The sequence below is a fragment of the Megalobrama amblycephala genome, linkage group LG13 (assembly GCF_018812025.1).
Source record: "Megalobrama amblycephala isolate DHTTF-2021 linkage group LG13, ASM1881202v1, whole genome shotgun sequence".
NCBI lineage: Eukaryota > Metazoa > Chordata > Actinopteri > Cypriniformes > Xenocyprididae > Megalobrama > Megalobrama amblycephala.
Genome location: NC_063056.1, coordinates 12,388,520 through 12,408,331, shown reverse-complemented (window position 1 = coordinate 12,408,331; position 19,812 = coordinate 12,388,520). Strand labels below are relative to the sequence as shown.

Here is a 19,812-nt window from a genome sequence, read left to right as displayed (position 1 = left end):
GATTATTTTTTTTTTTTTTGACACAGTTTAACTCTGAGATCTTGTAATATTTTATTACCTTTTTTTAAAACTATGTGTATTAATGAATGAAATGTTCAAGGTGTCTGAATAAATTTTGGTTTGACTGTATTTGTGAATAATCAAGAATCAGATAAGGAAAGAAGCCAATAGAAATAAGACTATTTTTGCAAACATGCCAAGGTTACATATTCATATACAACTCTAAAGCATGATCAGTCCTCAGGTCTCTCTCGGGTCTCATCAGATCAGATGCAAGAAGATAGTGAGAAAGCAAACTGCAGCTGTAAGTCATAACAAGAAAAGAGAGAGTTATTTGAACTGTATATAACATAACTGTTATTATTGAATAAATTATGATGTAACACATCACTGGATAACTTTTGAGAAAAGTGTTTACCGTGACTCAATAGGCTGGTGAGTGTGATGCTGGCATTTGAATGAGCTGTGGTCTTAGTTGTGGTTGTAGTTGTGGTGCTAGTAGGAGTGCTAGCTGTGGTGCTTACAACATTAGTAGAATTCACATTAGTTAGATTAACCGGAACAGATGACCCAAGTACACTTGTTGCTGTTCCCAGCTCAGCTCCTTTAAAACAAATTGCAAAATGACAGTCTATAATCAGATCAGGGATTATGCATGTACAATTGGGACCAAAAGTCTAAGGCCACTAGTAAAAATGCTACTATTTTGCATTTTTTATATTTATTATACACTTTCCCCACTACAATTTATATCATACATAAACAATTTGAGTGAAGTGTTGAATAGAAAAATGTACATATTTCATAATGTGCTAGTCTTTGGTATGTCCACTTTTTGCTGTAAAGGTGCCCTAGAATTAAAAACTGAATTTATCTTGGCATAGTTAAATAACAAGCGTTCAGTACATGGAAAAGACATACAGTGAGTCTCAAACACCATTGTTTCCTCCTTCTTATATAAATCTCATTTGTTTAAAAGACCTCCGACAAACAGGCGAATCTCAACATAACACCGACTGTTACGTAACAGTCAGGATCATTAATATGTACGCCCCCAATATTTGCATATGCCAGCTCATGTTCAAGCATTAGACAAGGGCAGGAAGTCTGGATGTGCACAGCTGAATCATCAGACTAGGTAAGCAAGCAAGGACAACAGCGAAAAATAAGACCCATAAGACCTTTGTTAATCTTCTGAACACAAATTAAGATATTTTTGTTGAAATCCGATGGCTCAGTGAGGCCTCCATAGCCAGCGATGACATTTCCTCTCTCAAGATCCATAAATATACTAAAAACATATTTAAATCAGTTCATGTGAGTACAGTGGTTCAATATTAATATTATAAAGTGACGAGAATATTTTTGGAGTGCCAAAAAAACAAAATAACGACTTATTTAGTGATGGCCGATTTCAAAACACTGCTTCAGGAAGCTTCGGAGCGTTATGAATCTTCTATGTCGAGTCATGATTCGGATCGCATGTCAAACTGCCAAACTGCTGAAATCACATGACTTTGGCGCTCCGAACCGCTGATTCAACACGCTGATTCATAATGCTCCGAAGCTTCCTGAAGCAGTGTTTTGAAATCGGCCATCACTATATAAGTCTTTTTTTTTTTTGGCGCACCAAAAATATTCTCGTCACTTTATAATATTAATGTTGAATCACTGTACTCACATGAACTGATTTAAATATGTTTTTAGTACCTTTATGGATATTGAGAGAGGAAATGTCATTGCTCGCTATGGAGGCCTCACTGAGCCATTGGATTTCAACAAAAATATCCTAATTTGCGTTCCGAATATTAACGAAGGTCTTACAGGTGTGGAACGGCATGAGGGTGAGTAATAAATGGCAGAATTTTCATTTTTGGGTGAACTAACCCTTTAATAATGGTTCTCATCAAGAATGTTGAAAAAAAAGTTTTTGCTGCCTTTGTGGAAACTGAGATCCATTTTTCAAATTTCTTTGATGAGCAGAAAGTTCAAAAGAACAGCATTTATTTTATTGTTGAATAAATTATGATGTAACACATCACTGGAGAACTTTTGAGAAAAGTATTTACCATGACTCAATAGACTGGTGAGTGTGATGCTGGCATTTGAATAAGCTGTGGTGTTAGTTATGGTTCTAGCTGTGGTGCTAGCAGGAGTGCTAGCTGTGGTGCTTACAACATTAGTAAAGTTCACATTAGCTAGATTAACCAGAACAGGCGACTCAAGTACACTTGTTGGTGTTCCCAGCTCAGCTCCTTTAAAACAAATTCATAAATGTCAGTATATAATCAGATCAGGGATTATGCATGTACAATTGGGACCAAATGTCTAAGGCCACTACTATTTTGCATTTTTTATATTTATTATACACTTTTCTCACTACAATTTATATCATACATAAACAATTTGAGTGAAATATTGAATAGAAAAATGTACATATTTCATAATGAGTTAGTCTTTGGTATATCCACTTTTTGCTTTAATGACAGCAGCCCTTAAACTGACAATGACTCCTTAAAGGCACAATATGTAATTTCCGTAGCTTAATGACACCGTGCAATGAGCGTGGAATCATGGGAGTTGTCGTCTTTAGCTCCACAGCAAGCCGATCAGGCAGAAATCATCCAGCAGCCATATCACCCTGTAGCCCAAGACTGGTTGCCCACTGAAGCTAAGCAGGGCTGAGCCTGGTTAGTACCTGGGTGGGAGACCTCCTGGGAAAACTAGGTTATTGCTGGAAGTGGTGTTAGTGAGGCCAGCAGGGGGTGCTCACCCTGTGGTCTGTGTGGGTTCTAATGCCCCAGTATAGTGATGGGGACACTATACTGTCAAAAAGCACTGTCCTTCGGATGAGACGTTAAACCGAGGTCCTGACTCTCTGTGGTCATTAAAAATCCCAGGATGTCCTTCGAAAAGAGTAGGGGTGTAACCCCGACATCCTGGCCAAACTTGTCCATTGGCCTCTGTCCACCATGGCCTCCTAATCATCCCCATACACTGATTGGCTTCATCACTCTGTCTCCTCTCCACCAATAAGCTGGTGTGTGGTGGGCGTTCTGGCGCAATATGGCTGCCATCGCATCATCCAGGTGGATGCTGCACATTGGTGGTGGTTGAGGAGATTCCCTCTTCAATATGTAAAGCGCTTTGAGTGCCCAGAAAAGCGCTATATAAATGTAAGGAATTATTATTATTAATTATTATTATAATTATGTTCATGGGTAAGCTATCATATTAAAGAGGCGAGGCTGAAAACATTTTACGTTGCTGTTTTTATTACACTTATATGCTGCAGTTGGCCGCTGCCGCTCCTTTCGCTTTGTTGTTTATCAAGTCAAGTCATCTTCATTTATATAGCGCTTTTCACAATACATTTTGTTTCAAAGCAGCTTCTCAGTGACAATAGGAAAATAATTATCGAGCTAAAGGTGGTTTTTGATTGAATCACTTCCATTGTAAAAATTATGAATTTCCTACTGAAAACCGTGTCCGCAGATCTATGCGAACTGGAATAATTTTGATAATGATTTATCTATACATAGGGAAATGAAAGGGAAGGAGGCCTTCCCAGGGGATAGTTAAGTTGAAATGTCAGGGCTGCGTTATCGTCATTTCTAGATGCAGGTACTTCATCTCATCTGGATACAGCCTGGATCTGGCAGGCTGCGGCAAACCTCAGGATAAACAGAGAGAGGCTAATATTAGCGTAGATGTCATTCTTCTTATGATGTAGCGAGTACATCAGGTGTTATGGGAAGTGTTCCCGGTTCTGGCTGACCTAATCTATGCAGCCTAACAATTTACATGATTTGAATTATAGAAGTAGATAATGTGTTATGTGTATGCAAGTTTAAACAGATGTGTTTTTAATCAAGATTTAAACTGACAGAGTGTGTCTGCTTCCAGAACAGTGATAGGAAGACTGTTCCAAAGTTTAGGTGCTAAATATGAAAAGGATCTACAGCCTGCAGTTGATTTTGATATTCTAGGTAATATCAACTGGCCTGAATTCTAGAACGCGGTCACCGTGATTTTGCTAAGTAAGACACGTTCCTGGATCAACATATTTTGTGAAGGACTATAATGCATTAACCCTCTACTGCACACATGTTGATGGCACATGAAAAAAAAAAAATATATATATATATATATATATATATATATATATATATTCCACATAATTTTTTGGTTCATTTGGGAAAATTTTATTTATAAAAAAAATGTTTGCAACTCCCCCCACCCCACCCCAAAATATTTTTCCGTTTCCTCAGGGCAAAGTTGTGCAACAATGGTACAGAATCATAGAGAAAATTATCATCAAAATGACATTTTTAAAAAATGTCAAGAAATCATTAAGTAAAAAGGGAAAAACACTTAAAAGACATTGATATATTGAATTTGATACATGCATAGCTCTGTATCATGTAGTGTGTCATGCCATATAATGTACTTCATGTAATAAGATTTCACTCCATACAAAACTTCAAAAAGCAGTTCTTCTCTTCTGTGAAATAGTGGTGTATGTTACAATTTTTGCACATCACTTTGGGTGTTCCTGCACACCCAGGATCCCTGCATCTTCCCTTCTTGTAACACATTATTTGCCAGTGTGAGGTACTGTCCAAAACATCCTCGAAAAGTACCCCTTATCGCACAACGTTGCGCTGAGGCAACAAAAAGAAAAACTGAATTTCTGAACATGCAGAATAAAAGAAACTTCATAAAACCTGACAAAAGGATTCTCTACACCTTCATACACACACATTTTTTTATGTACAGTTCATGACATTTTAAATAACGTTACTAAAGCAAATAATTTTGCCTTCTTCTCACACCATGTGCTCCTGTGCCCCTGTGTCAGAACAGGATGTCCCACCTTTAAATGGTGCTTGAAAATAACTCCCACACCTTACTGGACTGTTCTTTGGTACTTTCTCAACCTTTCTAATTGGTTGTAATCATTTAAAGAAAAATGTACTAAACATAAAAGTTAAGAAAACTTTCCATTGCCTGAGGGCAACGCTGTGCTGTAGAGGGTTAAGAGCTCAATCAGGTACTGGGGAGCTAAACCATTTAGTGCTTTGTAAGTAAGTAGCAAGATTTTAAAATCTGTATAATGTTTAATAGGGAGCCAATGCAGTGTTGACAGAACTGGGCTAATATGGTCATACTTCCTGATTCTTAGAACTCTAGCTGCTGCATTTTGTACGAGCTGTAGTTTGTTTAACAGGTGAGCGGAACAACCACCCAGTAGAGCGTTACAGTAATCTAGCCTTGAGGTCATGAACGCATGAACTAACTGTAGATATATTTTTAAGATGAAAGAACGTGGTTTTTCAGATGCTAGAAACATGGCTTTCAAATGAAAGATTGGTATCAAAGAGCACACCCAGGTTCCTAACTGACGACAAAGACTTAACAGAGCAGCCATCAAGTGTTAGACAGTATTCTAGGTTATTACGTGAAGAGGTTTTTGGTCCAAAAATTAGAATCTCTGTTTCTTCTGAATTTAGTAATAAGAAATTACTGGTCATTTATGCAATTACATTTAACATCCGCCTCCTTTTTCCATGAACTTGACCTTTCTTACAGTTACACTATATTGCCAAAAGTTTTGGGACACCTGCCTTTTACGTGCACATGAACTTTAATGACAACCCATTCTTAATCCGTAGGGTTTAATATGGAGTTGGCCCACCTTTTGCAGCTATAACAGCCTCAACTCTTCTGGGAATGCTTTCCACAAGGTTTAGGAGTGTGTTTATGGGAATTTTTGACCATTCTTCTATAAGCGCATTTGTGAGGTCAGGCACTGATGTTGGCGAGAAGGCCTGGCTCGCAGTCTCTGCTCTAATTCATCCCAAAGGTGTTCTATGGGGTTGAGGTCAGGACCAGTCAAGTTCCTCCACACCAAACTCACTCATCTTTATGGACCTTGATTTGTGCACTGGTGCGTAGTCATGTTGGAACAGGAAGGGGCCATCCCCAAACTGTTCCCACAAAGTTGGGAGCATGAAATTGTCCAAAATGTCTTGGTATGCTGAAGCATTAAGAGTTCCTTTCACTGGAACTAAGGGCCCAACCCCCTGAAAAACAACCCCACACCATAATCCTCCCTCCACCACAATTTACACTTGATACAATTCAGTCAGGCAAGAACCGCTCTCCTGGCAACCGCCAAACCCAGACTCATCCATCGGATTGCCAGACAGAGAAGCGTAATTCGTCACTCCAGAGAACACGTCTGCACTGCTCTAGAGTCCAGTGAAGGTGTGCTTTACACCACTGCATCCGACGCTTTGCATTGCACTTGGTGATATAAGGCTTGGATGCAGCTGCTCGGCCATGGAAACCCATTCCATGAAGCTCTCTACGCACTGTTGAGCTAATCTGAAGGCCACACGAAGTTTGGAGGTATGTAGCTATTGACTCTGCAGAAAGTTTTTTTTTTAAATTATAATTATTTCTTTCTACTCTGCAGAAAGTTGGCGACTTCTGCGCACTGTGCGCCTCAGCATGCGCTGACCCCGCTCTGTGATTTTACGTGGCCTACTGCTTCATGGCTGAGTTGCTGTTGTTCCCAATTGATTCTACTTTGTTACGATACCACTAACAATTGACCGTGGAATATTTAGTAGTGAGGAAAGTTCAGGAATCAACTTATTGCACAGGTGGCAACCTATCACAGTACCATGCTTTAATTCACTGAGCTCCTGAGAGTGACCCATTCTCTCACAAATGTTTGTAGAAGCAGTCTGCATGCCTAGGTGCTTGATTTTATACACCTGTGGCCATGGAAGTGATTGGAACAACTGAATTCAATGATTTGGAGGGGTGCCCCAATACTTTTGGCAATATAGTGTATGTTTTATCACATAAATTCACTTTTTTTTCATTCTAATGAAACAGTCGCAAGTGCTGAATCATACAGGTTACTTTATCTGAAGAATTAAAACTGTGGGGTAACACAGTGCTGTTTTACTTGGTCAAAACAATCATACTAAAAATACATTTGAGTGTATTGAAAGTTATAACGCTAGTCTGTGTATTCACTCGGTGGCTGGTATGAGACACTTGTTGCACACTGCAGTAAGATTATCAGTCGATATTATAATATATTAATAAAAGTTGCATGTACTTGTGTTGCTTGGCATGCAATTAGTTTAATATATATACTGGAGAAAATGCTGTATTACTGTTACTACAAATAAAGCTCTTTCTAATTATGCTGTTAGACACTTGACAAAATAGCACTGTGTCTGAGGCATGGCACAATCATGTTACTCGCAGTAAAGAAAACAAGAGATTCAAAACAATAAGAATAACTGTTTTGAGATATATAACAATGGTTAGTTTTCTGTCGATAAAGATATCCAAACAGTTGCTCACCTGTCTAATAAAACGCATAATATATTAAAGCATCTTTGGTGTTTCCATGTTTTTAATAGGATCAGAAATCAAGGTTAATGACATGAAACGTTACACTAGTTAAAACTGCAAATTTCTCTGGATTTAAAAATTGTTGGAAACATCTGGGATAATGTAAGTACACAACTGAAGAAAAATGTATAACACTGTGCTAGTAGTTTTTGGATTTTAATGCAAAAATCTTACATATTGTGCCTTTAAGCAAAACCTACAGTTTACATGTTCATTTTACAAATTTGCTTATTTGATTAGTGACCTAGAAATAGTGCAAAATCTACAATATTTGATAAATTTTTAATTGATTGCTTTACAAATGAGTAAATGTTATTTCTAAAGCACATTTAATCACAGCTTACATTGGCCAAAGTGCTGCACAAAGGACATAAAAACCCATTAAAGGCTTTAATAAACAATTAGTAGAAGCTTAAAATGAATTCTAAAATGGACAGGGAGCCAATGAAACGACCCCAGAACTGAAACAATATGATTACATTTTTAAGACCCGTCAACTGAACGTCAATCTGTAAGTGTGTTAATGAGGACTGAGGAAGAGCCTGGTTCTGATGAAATATAAGCATGGATAACCTTTTTCAAATCATGAAAAGTCAGAAATTATTTAAGTTTAGGAATGGTTCTCAACTGGTAGAAGGTATTTTTAATGGCAAAACGGATAATCAAGGCAGAGATCTGAATCAAATGTAACACCCAGATTTTTTACATTTGCGTTCATATATGGCCTAACTTGCTAGCGAGGCAGCTTCTGGACTTGAAAGGACCAAATAATATTTCTTTATCTTGATTATTGAAAATTATTTTAATGCCAGATTTTGAAATGTCTTTAGACATTTGGACCCCACTGTATTTGTATTACAGATCTTTTTATGAAATATATTTCTTTCAGCATTACATACATATCCCATAACAACCTGTACTGTGTGAAAAATGATCAAACTCACCATTTGCTGAACCTTTCCAAATGTCAAGGAATACGGGAATGTGGGAGTTAGCAATGTTGCTGGTGTTGAAATTTGAGCCGTTGACATAGCTTAGGAAGGATGTGATTTTTTCATCAATGGGGATGCTGAAAACACACTGAATCAAGCTTGACTGTATGGAACCCTGGATATTGATTACATTAGGCTGAAAAAAAAAGGATATTGATTCATATATCAAAATATTGAAAGGCCATTGGTCTCTAGAAGTGGTCAAACAATATGCTCTCAGATATCATCCTTACTATATTTGTGATCTGCAGTGTATTATTGACGAGCGTTGTAGTTCGGAAGAAAAAACTGCCATTATTGCCACAGACAAAGATGATATTGTGATCCTGCAAAAAAAAAAAAAAAAAAAAAAAAAAAAAAAAGGGGGGGGGGATTATTATGAGAAGGAGAAAATGGATCAGGAGAACACTTCTGCATATGATACTAAAAAAAAAAAAAGAATTGCAACATAATTTTATTGAGGTTGTGTTTTATAACTGGGTTGGAAAAAACAAACAAACATGTTTTGGTTCTCACCAATTTTCCCAACCACCTCAGGGCAAACTAGTCCTGTCTGAATAGGTCTAAAGAAGTGACTGAATTATGATCTTATATCAAAGACTATAGTATAACACTTAAAAAGGGGCTTTGCTTATATCTATGAGGAAAGATCTAATAGCAGCAGTAAAACTTTAATAAATAATTATTCAAAATAAACACTCACAAGATTTATCAACAAGCAGGAACAAAACAACACTGAAAACAGACATACTATTACAAACAAGGAAATAAACTAAACAAGGAGTAAATAAATGAGTTATCAAAGGGGCAGGTGGACAGAATAGGTTGCTATGCAAACAACTAGGAAACTAGAGGTGCGTCCCAATTCGCGTACTTATGCACTATTCTATGACGTTTTTAAGTATAAATAGTGCGAGTAGTGCGTTCACACTGAAAATTCCAAAAAGAAAAAGTAAGCTTTAAATACCTGGATGATGCACTAAATTAACGAAAAAAACGAAGTGTGGAATGTTCACTTCATGCACTCAATTGTCGCAGCTTTAATTACGTAGGGTAGACCAGGTACAGTTGGCTCAGGGGTACAGTTGAAACACCTTAAATAACTTGTGTACGCAACAAGTCTGATCTGTAAAATTTGCTTAGCACATGCGTATTAGCACCCTCTTCGATCGTGGGAAATTTGAAGTATGTGCTTCTCCAGTCTGAAGATATCAGCGAATTTTTTTTTTCTAAGGTAATTTTTTCACTTCACCACGTCGCTTCCACATTGAATAGCTTCTCATCCTTACATGACTGTTAAAGTTAACTTACATTTTCGTAAACCTTAATCTGTGCTCTAAAAACTGACATATTGCATGACTTTGTGTCATACAAGGTCATCGTAAAATCTAGAGAAATGTTCGAGGTGGTCAGCGGGGTACAGTTGAGACACAGTATATCAAATTAGAATCCTATTGCAGCACATGCAGTTTTGTTGCACGATGTAAGATCACAAATTAATAGATTTCATTTTTGTTTTATTATTGCTGTTTGCAATTGTTCAATGTTTTTTAAGTTGCTTTAAGTTGTTTTAACATTAATTTGGAAAATAACTGTGAAATTATTACAATATAAAAATATTAAAGAGGTGTTGTGAGGGGCCTCCAACATAAATTTTGCCTAGGGCCTCCAAATGTCTAGAACCGGTGCATATTGCGTGTTTAGTCTATAGGCATGCAACCAAAACAGACCCTAACCCTGACATAAACCTCTGAATTCAGTCAGATTTACTTTATAGACACTGTTTGTGTATCTGTCACTGTGTGTTTAATTTGAGTTTAATCAAGCCCATAATGGACTTTATTTCGAGCAATGTGTGAGTAGTTCATTCCAGTATTTTGTGCAAATAGTATTGTATTGGTATAGTATTGGTCAAAAGTTTGAAATATGTATTTACTTTTTTTTTTTTTTTTTATGTATTTGAAGGAAGTCTCTTATGCTCACCAAAATAGGGTAGAGACAGTAATATTGTAAAATATAATTAAAATATAAAATAACTGTTTTCTGTTTTAATATATTTTAAAATGTAATTTATTCCTGTGATGGCAAAGTTGAATTTTCAGCAGCCATTACTTCAATCTTTAGTCACATTATGCTTCAGAAATATTTAATATGCTAATTTATTGCTCAATTATTATTAATTATTGTCTTAAATGTTTTTACTGTTGATAAACTGTAGATACTTTTGATTAAAATTACTGAAAAATGGATTACAGTTTCCACAAAGGCAGTAAAACATTTTTTTTCAACATTCTTGTTAAGAACCATTAATAATTGAGCATCAATAATAATATAATAATAATAATAATAATAATAATAATAATAATAATAATAATAATAATAATAATAATAAACAGCACAACATTTTTCACAGGATCATGTTTTTCTGAGCTTCATTGCTGGGCAAACTGCTGCGGCTAAATAGAATAGATTGTTGCTAGCCTTATTTAAGTGAATAGGAGTCTCATTCCCAACTCATGGAAGCATAATACTTTCTATTGTATTAAGTTTTTGTATAAACTCTCATGGGTCTTTTCATAAACTATTTAGCTCTTTTCTTTCAGGCTGCAGAAAAGAAAACACAACAGTCATTTCAGGTATGTACTAACTAGTATGCATAATATGTCGAGTCATGATTTATAGAGAAGATAAGTGAGCATTATGGTGACCAGGAAGGCACAGGTTCGGTTCACTTAGTTTTGTCGTGGCCACAATTTTTTTGTTGGGTAAACAAAGTTTAATGTGTGAACAAATCTATGTGATCATAGCAATATGGAATTATCAGAAATGAATATTTGAATTTTTGTATACTTGTTATTATCATTCTTCAACAAAGCATGTTACATGTATATTATTATACTTAGTAATATAGCCTTTTAATAACTAGCCGAAATGAAGAAATAATGAAATTAAATGAAATGGCCTAATATAATAAATTATTTTAAAGTGAAGTTATTTAATTTATTGCCAGCTATGGTAATACAGAAATAGAGAATCAAAGCTTTACTGGCATGATTGTCGGGCATTTACATATAAATTAATATTATATAATATAGCCATGTTATCATTCTGCACTGTCTTCATGCCATAATTTCTTAATTATAAATAAAAAGTTAAAGGTGCTAAAGAGGATGTTTTGTTTTATACATTTTTGCATTATTACTTGAAACTGTCTTTACTAACTGATAAAAGACTATTTATTAGGTGCACTGAAAGGAATAATGTTAATATACATTATCTGTGCACGAGGTAGGGCCTTAAAAACATCAGCCAATCGTTTACGCGATCATCACGTAAACGATTGGCCCTCAGGCTTGTCAATCACTGCCATTACGTTCCATGTGAAAGACGTGTGCGGATTGGCCCTCTGGCTTGTCAATCACTGCCATGACGTTCCTTGTGCGAGACGTGCGCGGCTGCGCACTCCAGTAACTTTCCACACTCTACAGGTGCCGCATGCAATGTTTTTGTCAGGAGACAGGAGTAACAACTGCAGATTATGAGTTACCTGCTGTGAGTCCGACATAATGAATCCACTAACACGACACAGCGAATGCCGGTGGTAAACACTCGTGTTCCAATACTCATGCACGAGTTTTGGGAGGCGTTCCCTCGAAATGAGCTGTGAAGGAGGGGGGTTGTTCTTACGCATGGGCTCATTTCAAAAACTCACTAACAGTCTTTGGTTTCTCAGTTGACGAAAAGATCCTCTGTAGCACCTTTAATTTAGTAAAAATGTTCCTTTATGATTATCCCATTTTGGTCACAGGTTTGTTTACACATTAAACAAGGAAAAGGTTGTTCCCTCAACATAGAGGCCATATTAACATTGCGTGGGCATAACATAAGGATGTCATTACCTCAACAAAATAATTTTGTGGCCATAACATATTATCACATTCCCACTAGTTATATGTCACAGCCACAACAAAACTAAGTGTACCGAACATGTCCCTTCCTGCATCATAGTAATACATGTTGACTGGATCATTTAATTAAGCCAATCCAACTTGTATACATTGTCATCAAGCCATCAGTTTTGCCTATAAACTTCTACATTAATGTCTAATTTCTTTCACTACAGGGAAGAAGACTCCAGTTTCAATTTCAACATTGACAATAATAATAAATGTTTCTTGAGCACCAAATCTGCTTTCAATTTTATGACTTTTGGTCAAAACAAGTTATCCTCTTTGCTTTAAGGTATGGTCCACAGAGGCATAGAAGTGTGTTTGTTGTAAAATGTGTTTTGTATACCTGAGACACATTAGATGTCACTCCAGCTGCTAAAGCGATGTAACCGGTAGAGTTTCCACTGAGCTCAACCGTGATGCTGATGTTAGTTAAGGTAACTGAGGTGAAGAAACACTGAGAGCTACCCGAAGGATCACATCCTTTAGGGTTGTCCAAACACAGTTTGGTTTTTCCACACTCATTGTTGGTGATGTTGGACTATGAATAAGAAAAATCAGAAATATTAGTTATGCCTTTGTCAACATCAACAGCCTAAACTGCTTTCGTGACATCTTACATCTTGATTCTATACAAATGACCTATTTGTCCATCATTGCTTAAAAGGAAATAGTAGTTCTTTGAACCAAATAATGGTGGAAATGCATAAATCTTACAGTCAAATTTGTTGGTGGTGATAGGTGGCCATCTGCCTTAATGCAAGACACTGCACAGCCAATCATACAAACCACTAAAAACATCAGCTTACTCTCCATGTCTGTGGAAGAGATTATATATGCATTTAATCAGTTAATCTGAATTAGAATGATACATCTGATATCATACACATTTATTGAATTAATTATGTATGGATTATAATTTAGATCAGTGTTTCTCAACCCTGGTCCTGAAGGACTCCCAACACTGCAGGTTTTGTCTTTCTCCCTAATTAAACACACCTGATTCAACTCATCAGCTCATTAGAAGAAACTCCACTACCTGAAATGAGTGTGTCAGACAGAGGAGACTTACAAAATGTGCAGTGTTGGGGGTCCTCCAGGACCAGGGTTGAGAAACACTGATTTAGATAAAACATTTTATAATTAAACTAAATGTTGTCTACACTAAATGTTATTCTACAAACAAGCATGTTTTACTCAAGTTGTTCAAATAACAAATAGTTAACTGTTTAAGAATAGAAAGGTTACAATAAAAAAAAAAAAAAGTAAATTAAAAAAACATTATAAAATAAAATTAATAAGAAATATTATAGGTTGTGCACTCTTCCTATAGGTAACTAATCTCTCAGATTTAGTTCCTTCCACTAAAGCACAAGATCTTGCACATATATATATATATATATATATATATATATATATATATATATATATATATATATATATATATATATATATATATGACCCTGGACCACAAAACCAGTCATAAGGGTCTATTTTTTGAAACTGAGATTTCCATTGATGTATGGTTTGTCAGGGCAATATTTGGCCGAGATACAACTATTTGAAAATCTGGAATCTGAGGGTGCAAAAAAAAAAAATAAAAAAAAAAAAATCGCCTTGAAAAAAAAAATCGCCTTTAAAGTTGTCCAAATGAAGCCCTTAGCAACATATATTCACTCACAAAATTACATTTTTTATATATTTATGGTAGGAAATTTGCAAAATATCTTCATGGAACATGATCTTTACTTAATATCCTAATGATTTTTGGCATAAAAGAAAAATCGATCATTTTGACCCATACTATGTATTGTTGGCTATTACTACAAATCTACAAATGTACCCGTGCGACTGACTTCTGACTGGTTTTGTGGTCCATGGTCCACAAAGAGAAAAAAAAGTGCAAGTGTTTTCAGTTAAAACAGCTCAAACATGCATTTTAGTCTGGGACTAGGCTTAAGCCTTGTCTTTTGGGGTAAATGTAGTATATTAAATTGCAAAATATAAAAATGCTATTTACTATACAATATAACTACACTTTAAAAAAAAAAAATGTTTATTTTAAAGTAAACTTAATTTAATGCGTTCCAATTTATTTATCTAATGCATTTTCAATTTATAAAATTAAAAATAGATCTCAACTTTTAGAAGTAAAATTAAAAAAAGCACATAAAAAAGGAGAAGAGTTTAGTTTTTTACAATGTAGTGATCTCAGACTTTTGAATCTATTATTATGAATAATTGGCATGGATTAAATTAATGGATTAAATAAACATTCAAATACAGACAAAAATTAAACAAATTCTGCAAACCTTAATCAAAATCATAAACTTTGCATAAGATATGCTTCTTTTACTTCTTTTACCTGTAGATGTTTTCACTAGTAGATACGTTGATCTTCAAACCATTGGAAAATGATTAATGAATTCCTTCGTGTTTGTACTTTAAATAGAAGTCAAATCCCACAGAACCGGATTGAGCACACCCCATTAAATGCATGAGGAAATACAATTGTCATCAGATTATGTAGTAGATTTTATTTAATGAAATGAAATATACTTTATTGTCCCTGACTCAAAAGCAACATTCCAACATCACCTGGTACACGTATTAAAAGTACCATACACATAGTAAACATACGCATCCATACACACCATCACAGGTATCTTAAAAAAAAGAACACATGAGAAATAAGAAGGCATCACTGATCCAGATTCAACAATCAAATAGATACCGGCACAAACTAATTTTTGAACCTTTTCAGTTTACAACAAGGAATTCTGTACCTTCTCCTAGAGGATAACAGTTCATAGCAGAAGTGTAGTACATGGGACGGGTCACTTAAAAAAAAAAAAAAATCATACTCATTTTGTTATTTCAATTTCAATTTAGTTTTATTTATAAAGCACATTTTAAATCAGCCTGAGCTGGCCAAAGTGCTGTACATAGAGATTAGACGAAGAGGAGAAAGACGAACATAAAAAAAAAAAAAAAAAAAAAAAAAAAACACATACAAATTATCAACAGTTAAAAGCGCAAGAAAAGAGATGTGTTTTAAGCATGGATTTAAATTCAGCAAACGTAGAGGCAGTTCTGACTGGTGGTGGCAAGCTATTCCACAGCTTAGGGCCCGCTACTGCGAAAGCTCGGTCTCCCCTGCATTGCAGACGGGATCGTGGTACCAATAAAAGATGACTATTTTGGGATCTAAGTGATCTCGAAGGATTGTACATAGTAATCAAATCAGATAAATATTTAGGAGCTAAATTATTGAGGGCTTTGTAAACGAATAGCAAAATCTTATAGTTGATACGGTGTCGTACTGGCAGCCAGTGCAGAGAACGTAGAAATGGTGTAATATGGTCATATTTGCGGCTACCTGTGAGTAGACGGGCTGCCGCATTTTGGACCATTTGAAGGCGAGAGATGGAAGAGAGAGGTAACCCGGTGTACAGAGAGTTACAGTAATCGAGTCGAGTTGAGATAAAAGCGTGGATGACTATTTCCAAACTATTTCCTATACGACACCCCAAATTTATGCATAATTGATCCCAGGGGTAACGTATACAGCGAAAATAATAACGGTGCTAAAATTGATCCTTGGGGTACACCACAGGTAACGTGGGCCACGGAGGATGAATGAACACCTAAATTGACTGTGAATCTTCTGTTTGACAAAAAAGATTGGAACCATTTCAACACTGTACCAGTGATACCAATCGAGTATTCAAGCCGAGATAGAAGAATCTTGTGGTCAACAAAATCAAAAGCAGAGCTCAAATCTAAAAGCACTAAGGCCAAGGTATCACCAGCATCTGTGGCCATTAAAATATCATTAAAAACTTTTAAAAGAGCCGACTCAGTGCTATGAAGGGTTTTAAAGCCAGATTGAAAAATATCAGAGATAGAGTTGATTTGCAGGTAGTTCCTCAATTGTATAAAAACAGCTTTTTCAAGAATTTTGGATAAAAACGGCAAATTAGAGATGCGTCTGTAATTTGCATATATTGCAGAGTCAAGTACTGTTTTTTTGAGGATAGGAGTCACAGCAGCTAGTTTAAAACAGGCTGGAACAGTACCAGTGACTAAACAATTATTAATCATGCGCAAAATGTCTGGGCCGACTATATCAAAGATCTGTTTTAAGAAGCGAGAAGGGAGAATGTCGTGAGGGGAAAAAGTAGGTTTCAGTTTTGAAGTGATTTCCCTACATGTCTGAAGGGAGATCAATTCAAATTCACTCCACTGTGAACTGGAGAAAGAGGGATCAGGTAGGCTTGCAGGCTGTATCGAATTAAAAACTTGTGCTCTAGTAGTGTTGGTTTTGTCTAAGAAGAAGTTAAGGAAGTTTTCACAATCAAAAGAAGAGATCACAGATGGAGTCTTAACAGGAGGATTTAAGACAGAATCGATAGTCGTAAAAAGCGTTCTAGAACAATGTGAATTTTTAACAATGATATCAGATAAAAATTTATGCTTTGCAGCCCTGACAGCTTTTTGGAAATTTTTAAGGGAGACATTCAGCATATCAAATGAAATTTGAAGCCTGTCTTTTTTCCATTTACGTTCAAATCGTCTGCACTGCTGTCGTAATGATCTGATATCATTGTTGATCCAAGGCTGAGACTTGTTTCGGGGATAAACAAGCCTTCAAGGTGCAACAGAGTCCAAAATGTTGGAACATTTGTTATTAAAATATTGTAGCTGCTCATCAACATCTAAATGTGGCGTGATGAAGTCATTGATAAGTGAGTTTTCGGTCCTCAGATACAAGTCAGAGAAGGCATGATTGGAGTGTGAGGTCAAAATGCGAGACCAACGTGCTTGTAGTGGTAAAGTTTTAGGTGGAGCAGGGAGCAGTGTTGAAAAAAGCACTGGTCTGTGGTCAGAGAGTGGAGTATCACTAATGTCAATATCAGCCACTGACAGCCCATAAGTCAATATTAAGTCAAGTGTATGACCATGACAGTGCGTAGGACCATTTACCCACTGAACAATATTCAAGGAAGAAAGTAAATTTAAGAATTCCTTAGCTAAGGCATTGGTAGAGCAGCATACATGAATGTTAAAATCACCTGTATTAAAATATGATCGTGTCTAGTCAAGATATCTCCTAAAAGGTCAGCAAACTCATTTATAAAATTGCTGGAAGAGGGGGGACGGTAGATTAGTAAGAGTAAAACAGGATGAGGGCAGTTTAAGTGTATTTCCTGAATTTCAAAACTGCTGAAGCTGGCCATGGGTAGAAGGCGACACTGAACTTTATTTTTAAAGACAGTCACGAGACCGCCTCCCCTGCCAGTTAGCCGGGGAGTATTAAAAAAATCATACTGAGGGGGAGTCAGTTCAGAAAGAGGACTCGGATCACCTGATTTTATCCAGGATTCAGTCACGAAGAAGAAGTCAAGATCATTTGAAGAGATGAGGTCGTTGCAGATGAAAGTTTTATTTGCCAGAGATCGCACATTGGCAAGCCCCATCCTAAGCTGCGGAAGATCCCGTTGAGCGTCAGATGCTTTACGTAGAGCACGCAGGTTGCAGTGATTTACTTTCCTTCGTCGGATCCGTAGCGGGATGCGTCGGGTAGTCGTGGGAGGTGAATGCGGGACAATCGAGCGAATCCACGTACAGCTACGCTCCGCCATGCCGCGAAAATCCCAGGAGCGGCAAACCAAGTTCGGCGGTGCTGAGGCCTGCAGCAAGGCAGGAGTGGAGCCAGACGCCCAAGCCAACTTCAGACGGACAGCTGCACCACCCCGTTTTCCACGTTTTCTCCGGCGTCTCTTGTTATGTAGCATGTTGCTCAGTGGTTTTTCTTTATATACTACTTATAAACTTTTTACAGTGTAGTGGTCTCATACTTTTGAATCAATTAACTTGAACAATTAGCATAGATTAATTAATGGGTTAATGTCTTTGTTTGCCTCCATTATGTAAATCAGTGTTTGCTTTAGTTGGACTTTTTACTTTTACATTTTTAACATTAGTTTTTCTTCGGCTGCTGCAACTTTGTTTTTATAAAGCACATTTGTTATGGCAAGAGAAAATATGACCAGGTCATAATAGTTATGTTTTGATGATAAGGTGTTTCTAGCATCTGTAAAACCGCAAAAATATATCTAAACTACGACATTGTTACCGGTGTGGTGTGGTAGTTAAGAGTATTTATTATACAAAACGAAGGAGATTACACACATCAACAACCGTTTAAACAAACAATAGGACAGACAAGGAGTGAAGGGAGTGAGTCCATTATATAGGGATGATGGGGAGATGAGGAAGTGAGTGCAGGTGTGGAGACAGGAGGATCTTGGGAAATGGAGTCCGGGAGACAAGGGAACTGTGACAGTACCTCCCGGTAGGCGCGGCCTCACGCCGTAGATGGAACAGCCAGGGAGGGGGGGGTGGGAAGACTCCCTGCACCTGCAGACCGCACGCAGGTGCAGGGAGAGGAGCGGACAGGAACGGAGGTCTCCAGGACGGATCAGAGGCCGTGGGCGTCCACGGCGGGTCAGGAGCTGTGGGCGGCCATGGCGACATCAGAACCCCGCCCAGGTATTCCCCACTCTATCACTGTAAACACTTTACAAGTAACATGCAGAACATATTCAGATTACTTTTTGAAATGCGGAGTAAAGTAATGCATGTAACAGAAAGACTCAGAGACGGTAAGTATCAGCAGTTTATTAACAGCACTGAGAAAACAGGATACTTTAACTGAAGGAGTGAGATGAAGCAATAATACAGTTCTTTTTAAATGTGCAGGATGCGAGTTCACAGAGTGTCAAGTAGAGAACAATTTAGTAGCACACATCTCGTGAATTGGGGAAATATCCAGCAGACATAGATTCAGCAGTAGGAAGGAAATGGAGGGAGTCTTTCTTCAGGAGAAACGGGGTAGATCTTGGAGAACGCAGGAAACGGGAGAATAAGCTGAATCACACAAGGAGATCAGGTATGAGTTGGTTACTTAGTTTGAGACCAGACAAAGACTGGGAATAAGGTGTGTGCTTAAATAGGTCAGTGATAGAAGCATAATTGTGGACAGGTGTGTCTCGTCAGAACTCTGGGGATGATGCACGCTGTGACAGGGTGGTGAGAGAGCCTGGCTCTTCTGTGACAATGCATTACAAGTAGCACGCATTACGTAATCAGATTACTTTTTTGATGTTACGGGTAAAGTAATGCATTAAAAGTAACATGCATTATGTAATCAGATTACTTTTTGATCTAATGAGTAAAGTAATGCATTACAATTCACATACATTTCGTAATCACATTAGTTTTTGATGTTAATGCAAATAATATGCTAATATCACAAATACATTTATTTACAGTCAAAAAAGTTACTGCAGATGAAGTATTTTAAAAAATATCAGTCACAGTAATAGTATGAATTGTAACTGAAATTGTTTTTCTCCCAATCGAAA

The 19,812-nt window shown here is 36.8% G+C and overlaps 1 protein-coding gene across 2 annotated transcripts; it reads right to left on the bottom strand.

Moving 5' to 3' along the window:
* Nucleotides 1-58: 58 nt before the first annotated feature.
* LOC125244222 (transcription initiation factor TFIID subunit 12-like) lies at nucleotides 59-14,850 on the bottom strand. 2 transcript variants are annotated; one of them, XM_048154269.1, is made up of 8 exons: nucleotides 14,748-14,850; nucleotides 13,100-13,200; nucleotides 12,729-12,923; nucleotides 8,666-8,758; nucleotides 8,385-8,568; nucleotides 2,070-2,255; nucleotides 419-604; nucleotides 59-302 (listed from the first exon to the last, which is right to left on the bottom strand). In XM_048154269.1, the coding sequence occupies exons 2-8, from the start codon at nucleotides 13,196-13,198 to the stop codon at nucleotides 262-264; spliced, it is 984 nt and encodes a 327-aa protein (XP_048010226.1). In that variant the 5' UTR covers nucleotides 13,199-13,200; nucleotides 14,748-14,850; the 3' UTR covers nucleotides 59-261. The 2 variants fall into 2 exon arrangements, with proteins under 2 accessions (XP_048010226.1, XP_048010227.1); XM_048154270.1 differs by lacking the exon at nucleotides 2,070-2,255.
* Between the last annotated feature and the right edge of the window lie 4,962 nt (nucleotides 14,851-19,812).

Coding starts and splice junctions, on each gene's coding strand:
- LOC125244222 (XM_048154269.1), bottom strand. CDS start 13,198: ATGGAGAGTAAGCTGATGTTTTTAGTGGTTTGTATGATTGGCTGTGCA. Junction 8,759..12,728: donor TGACATCTAATGTGTCTCAG/GTATACAAAACA, acceptor TTTTTTTTGCAG/GATCACAATATCATCTTTGT. Junction 605..2,069: donor CACCAGTCTATTGAGTCATG/GTAAATACTTTT, acceptor TTTGTTTTAAAG/GAGCTGAGCTGGGAACAGCA.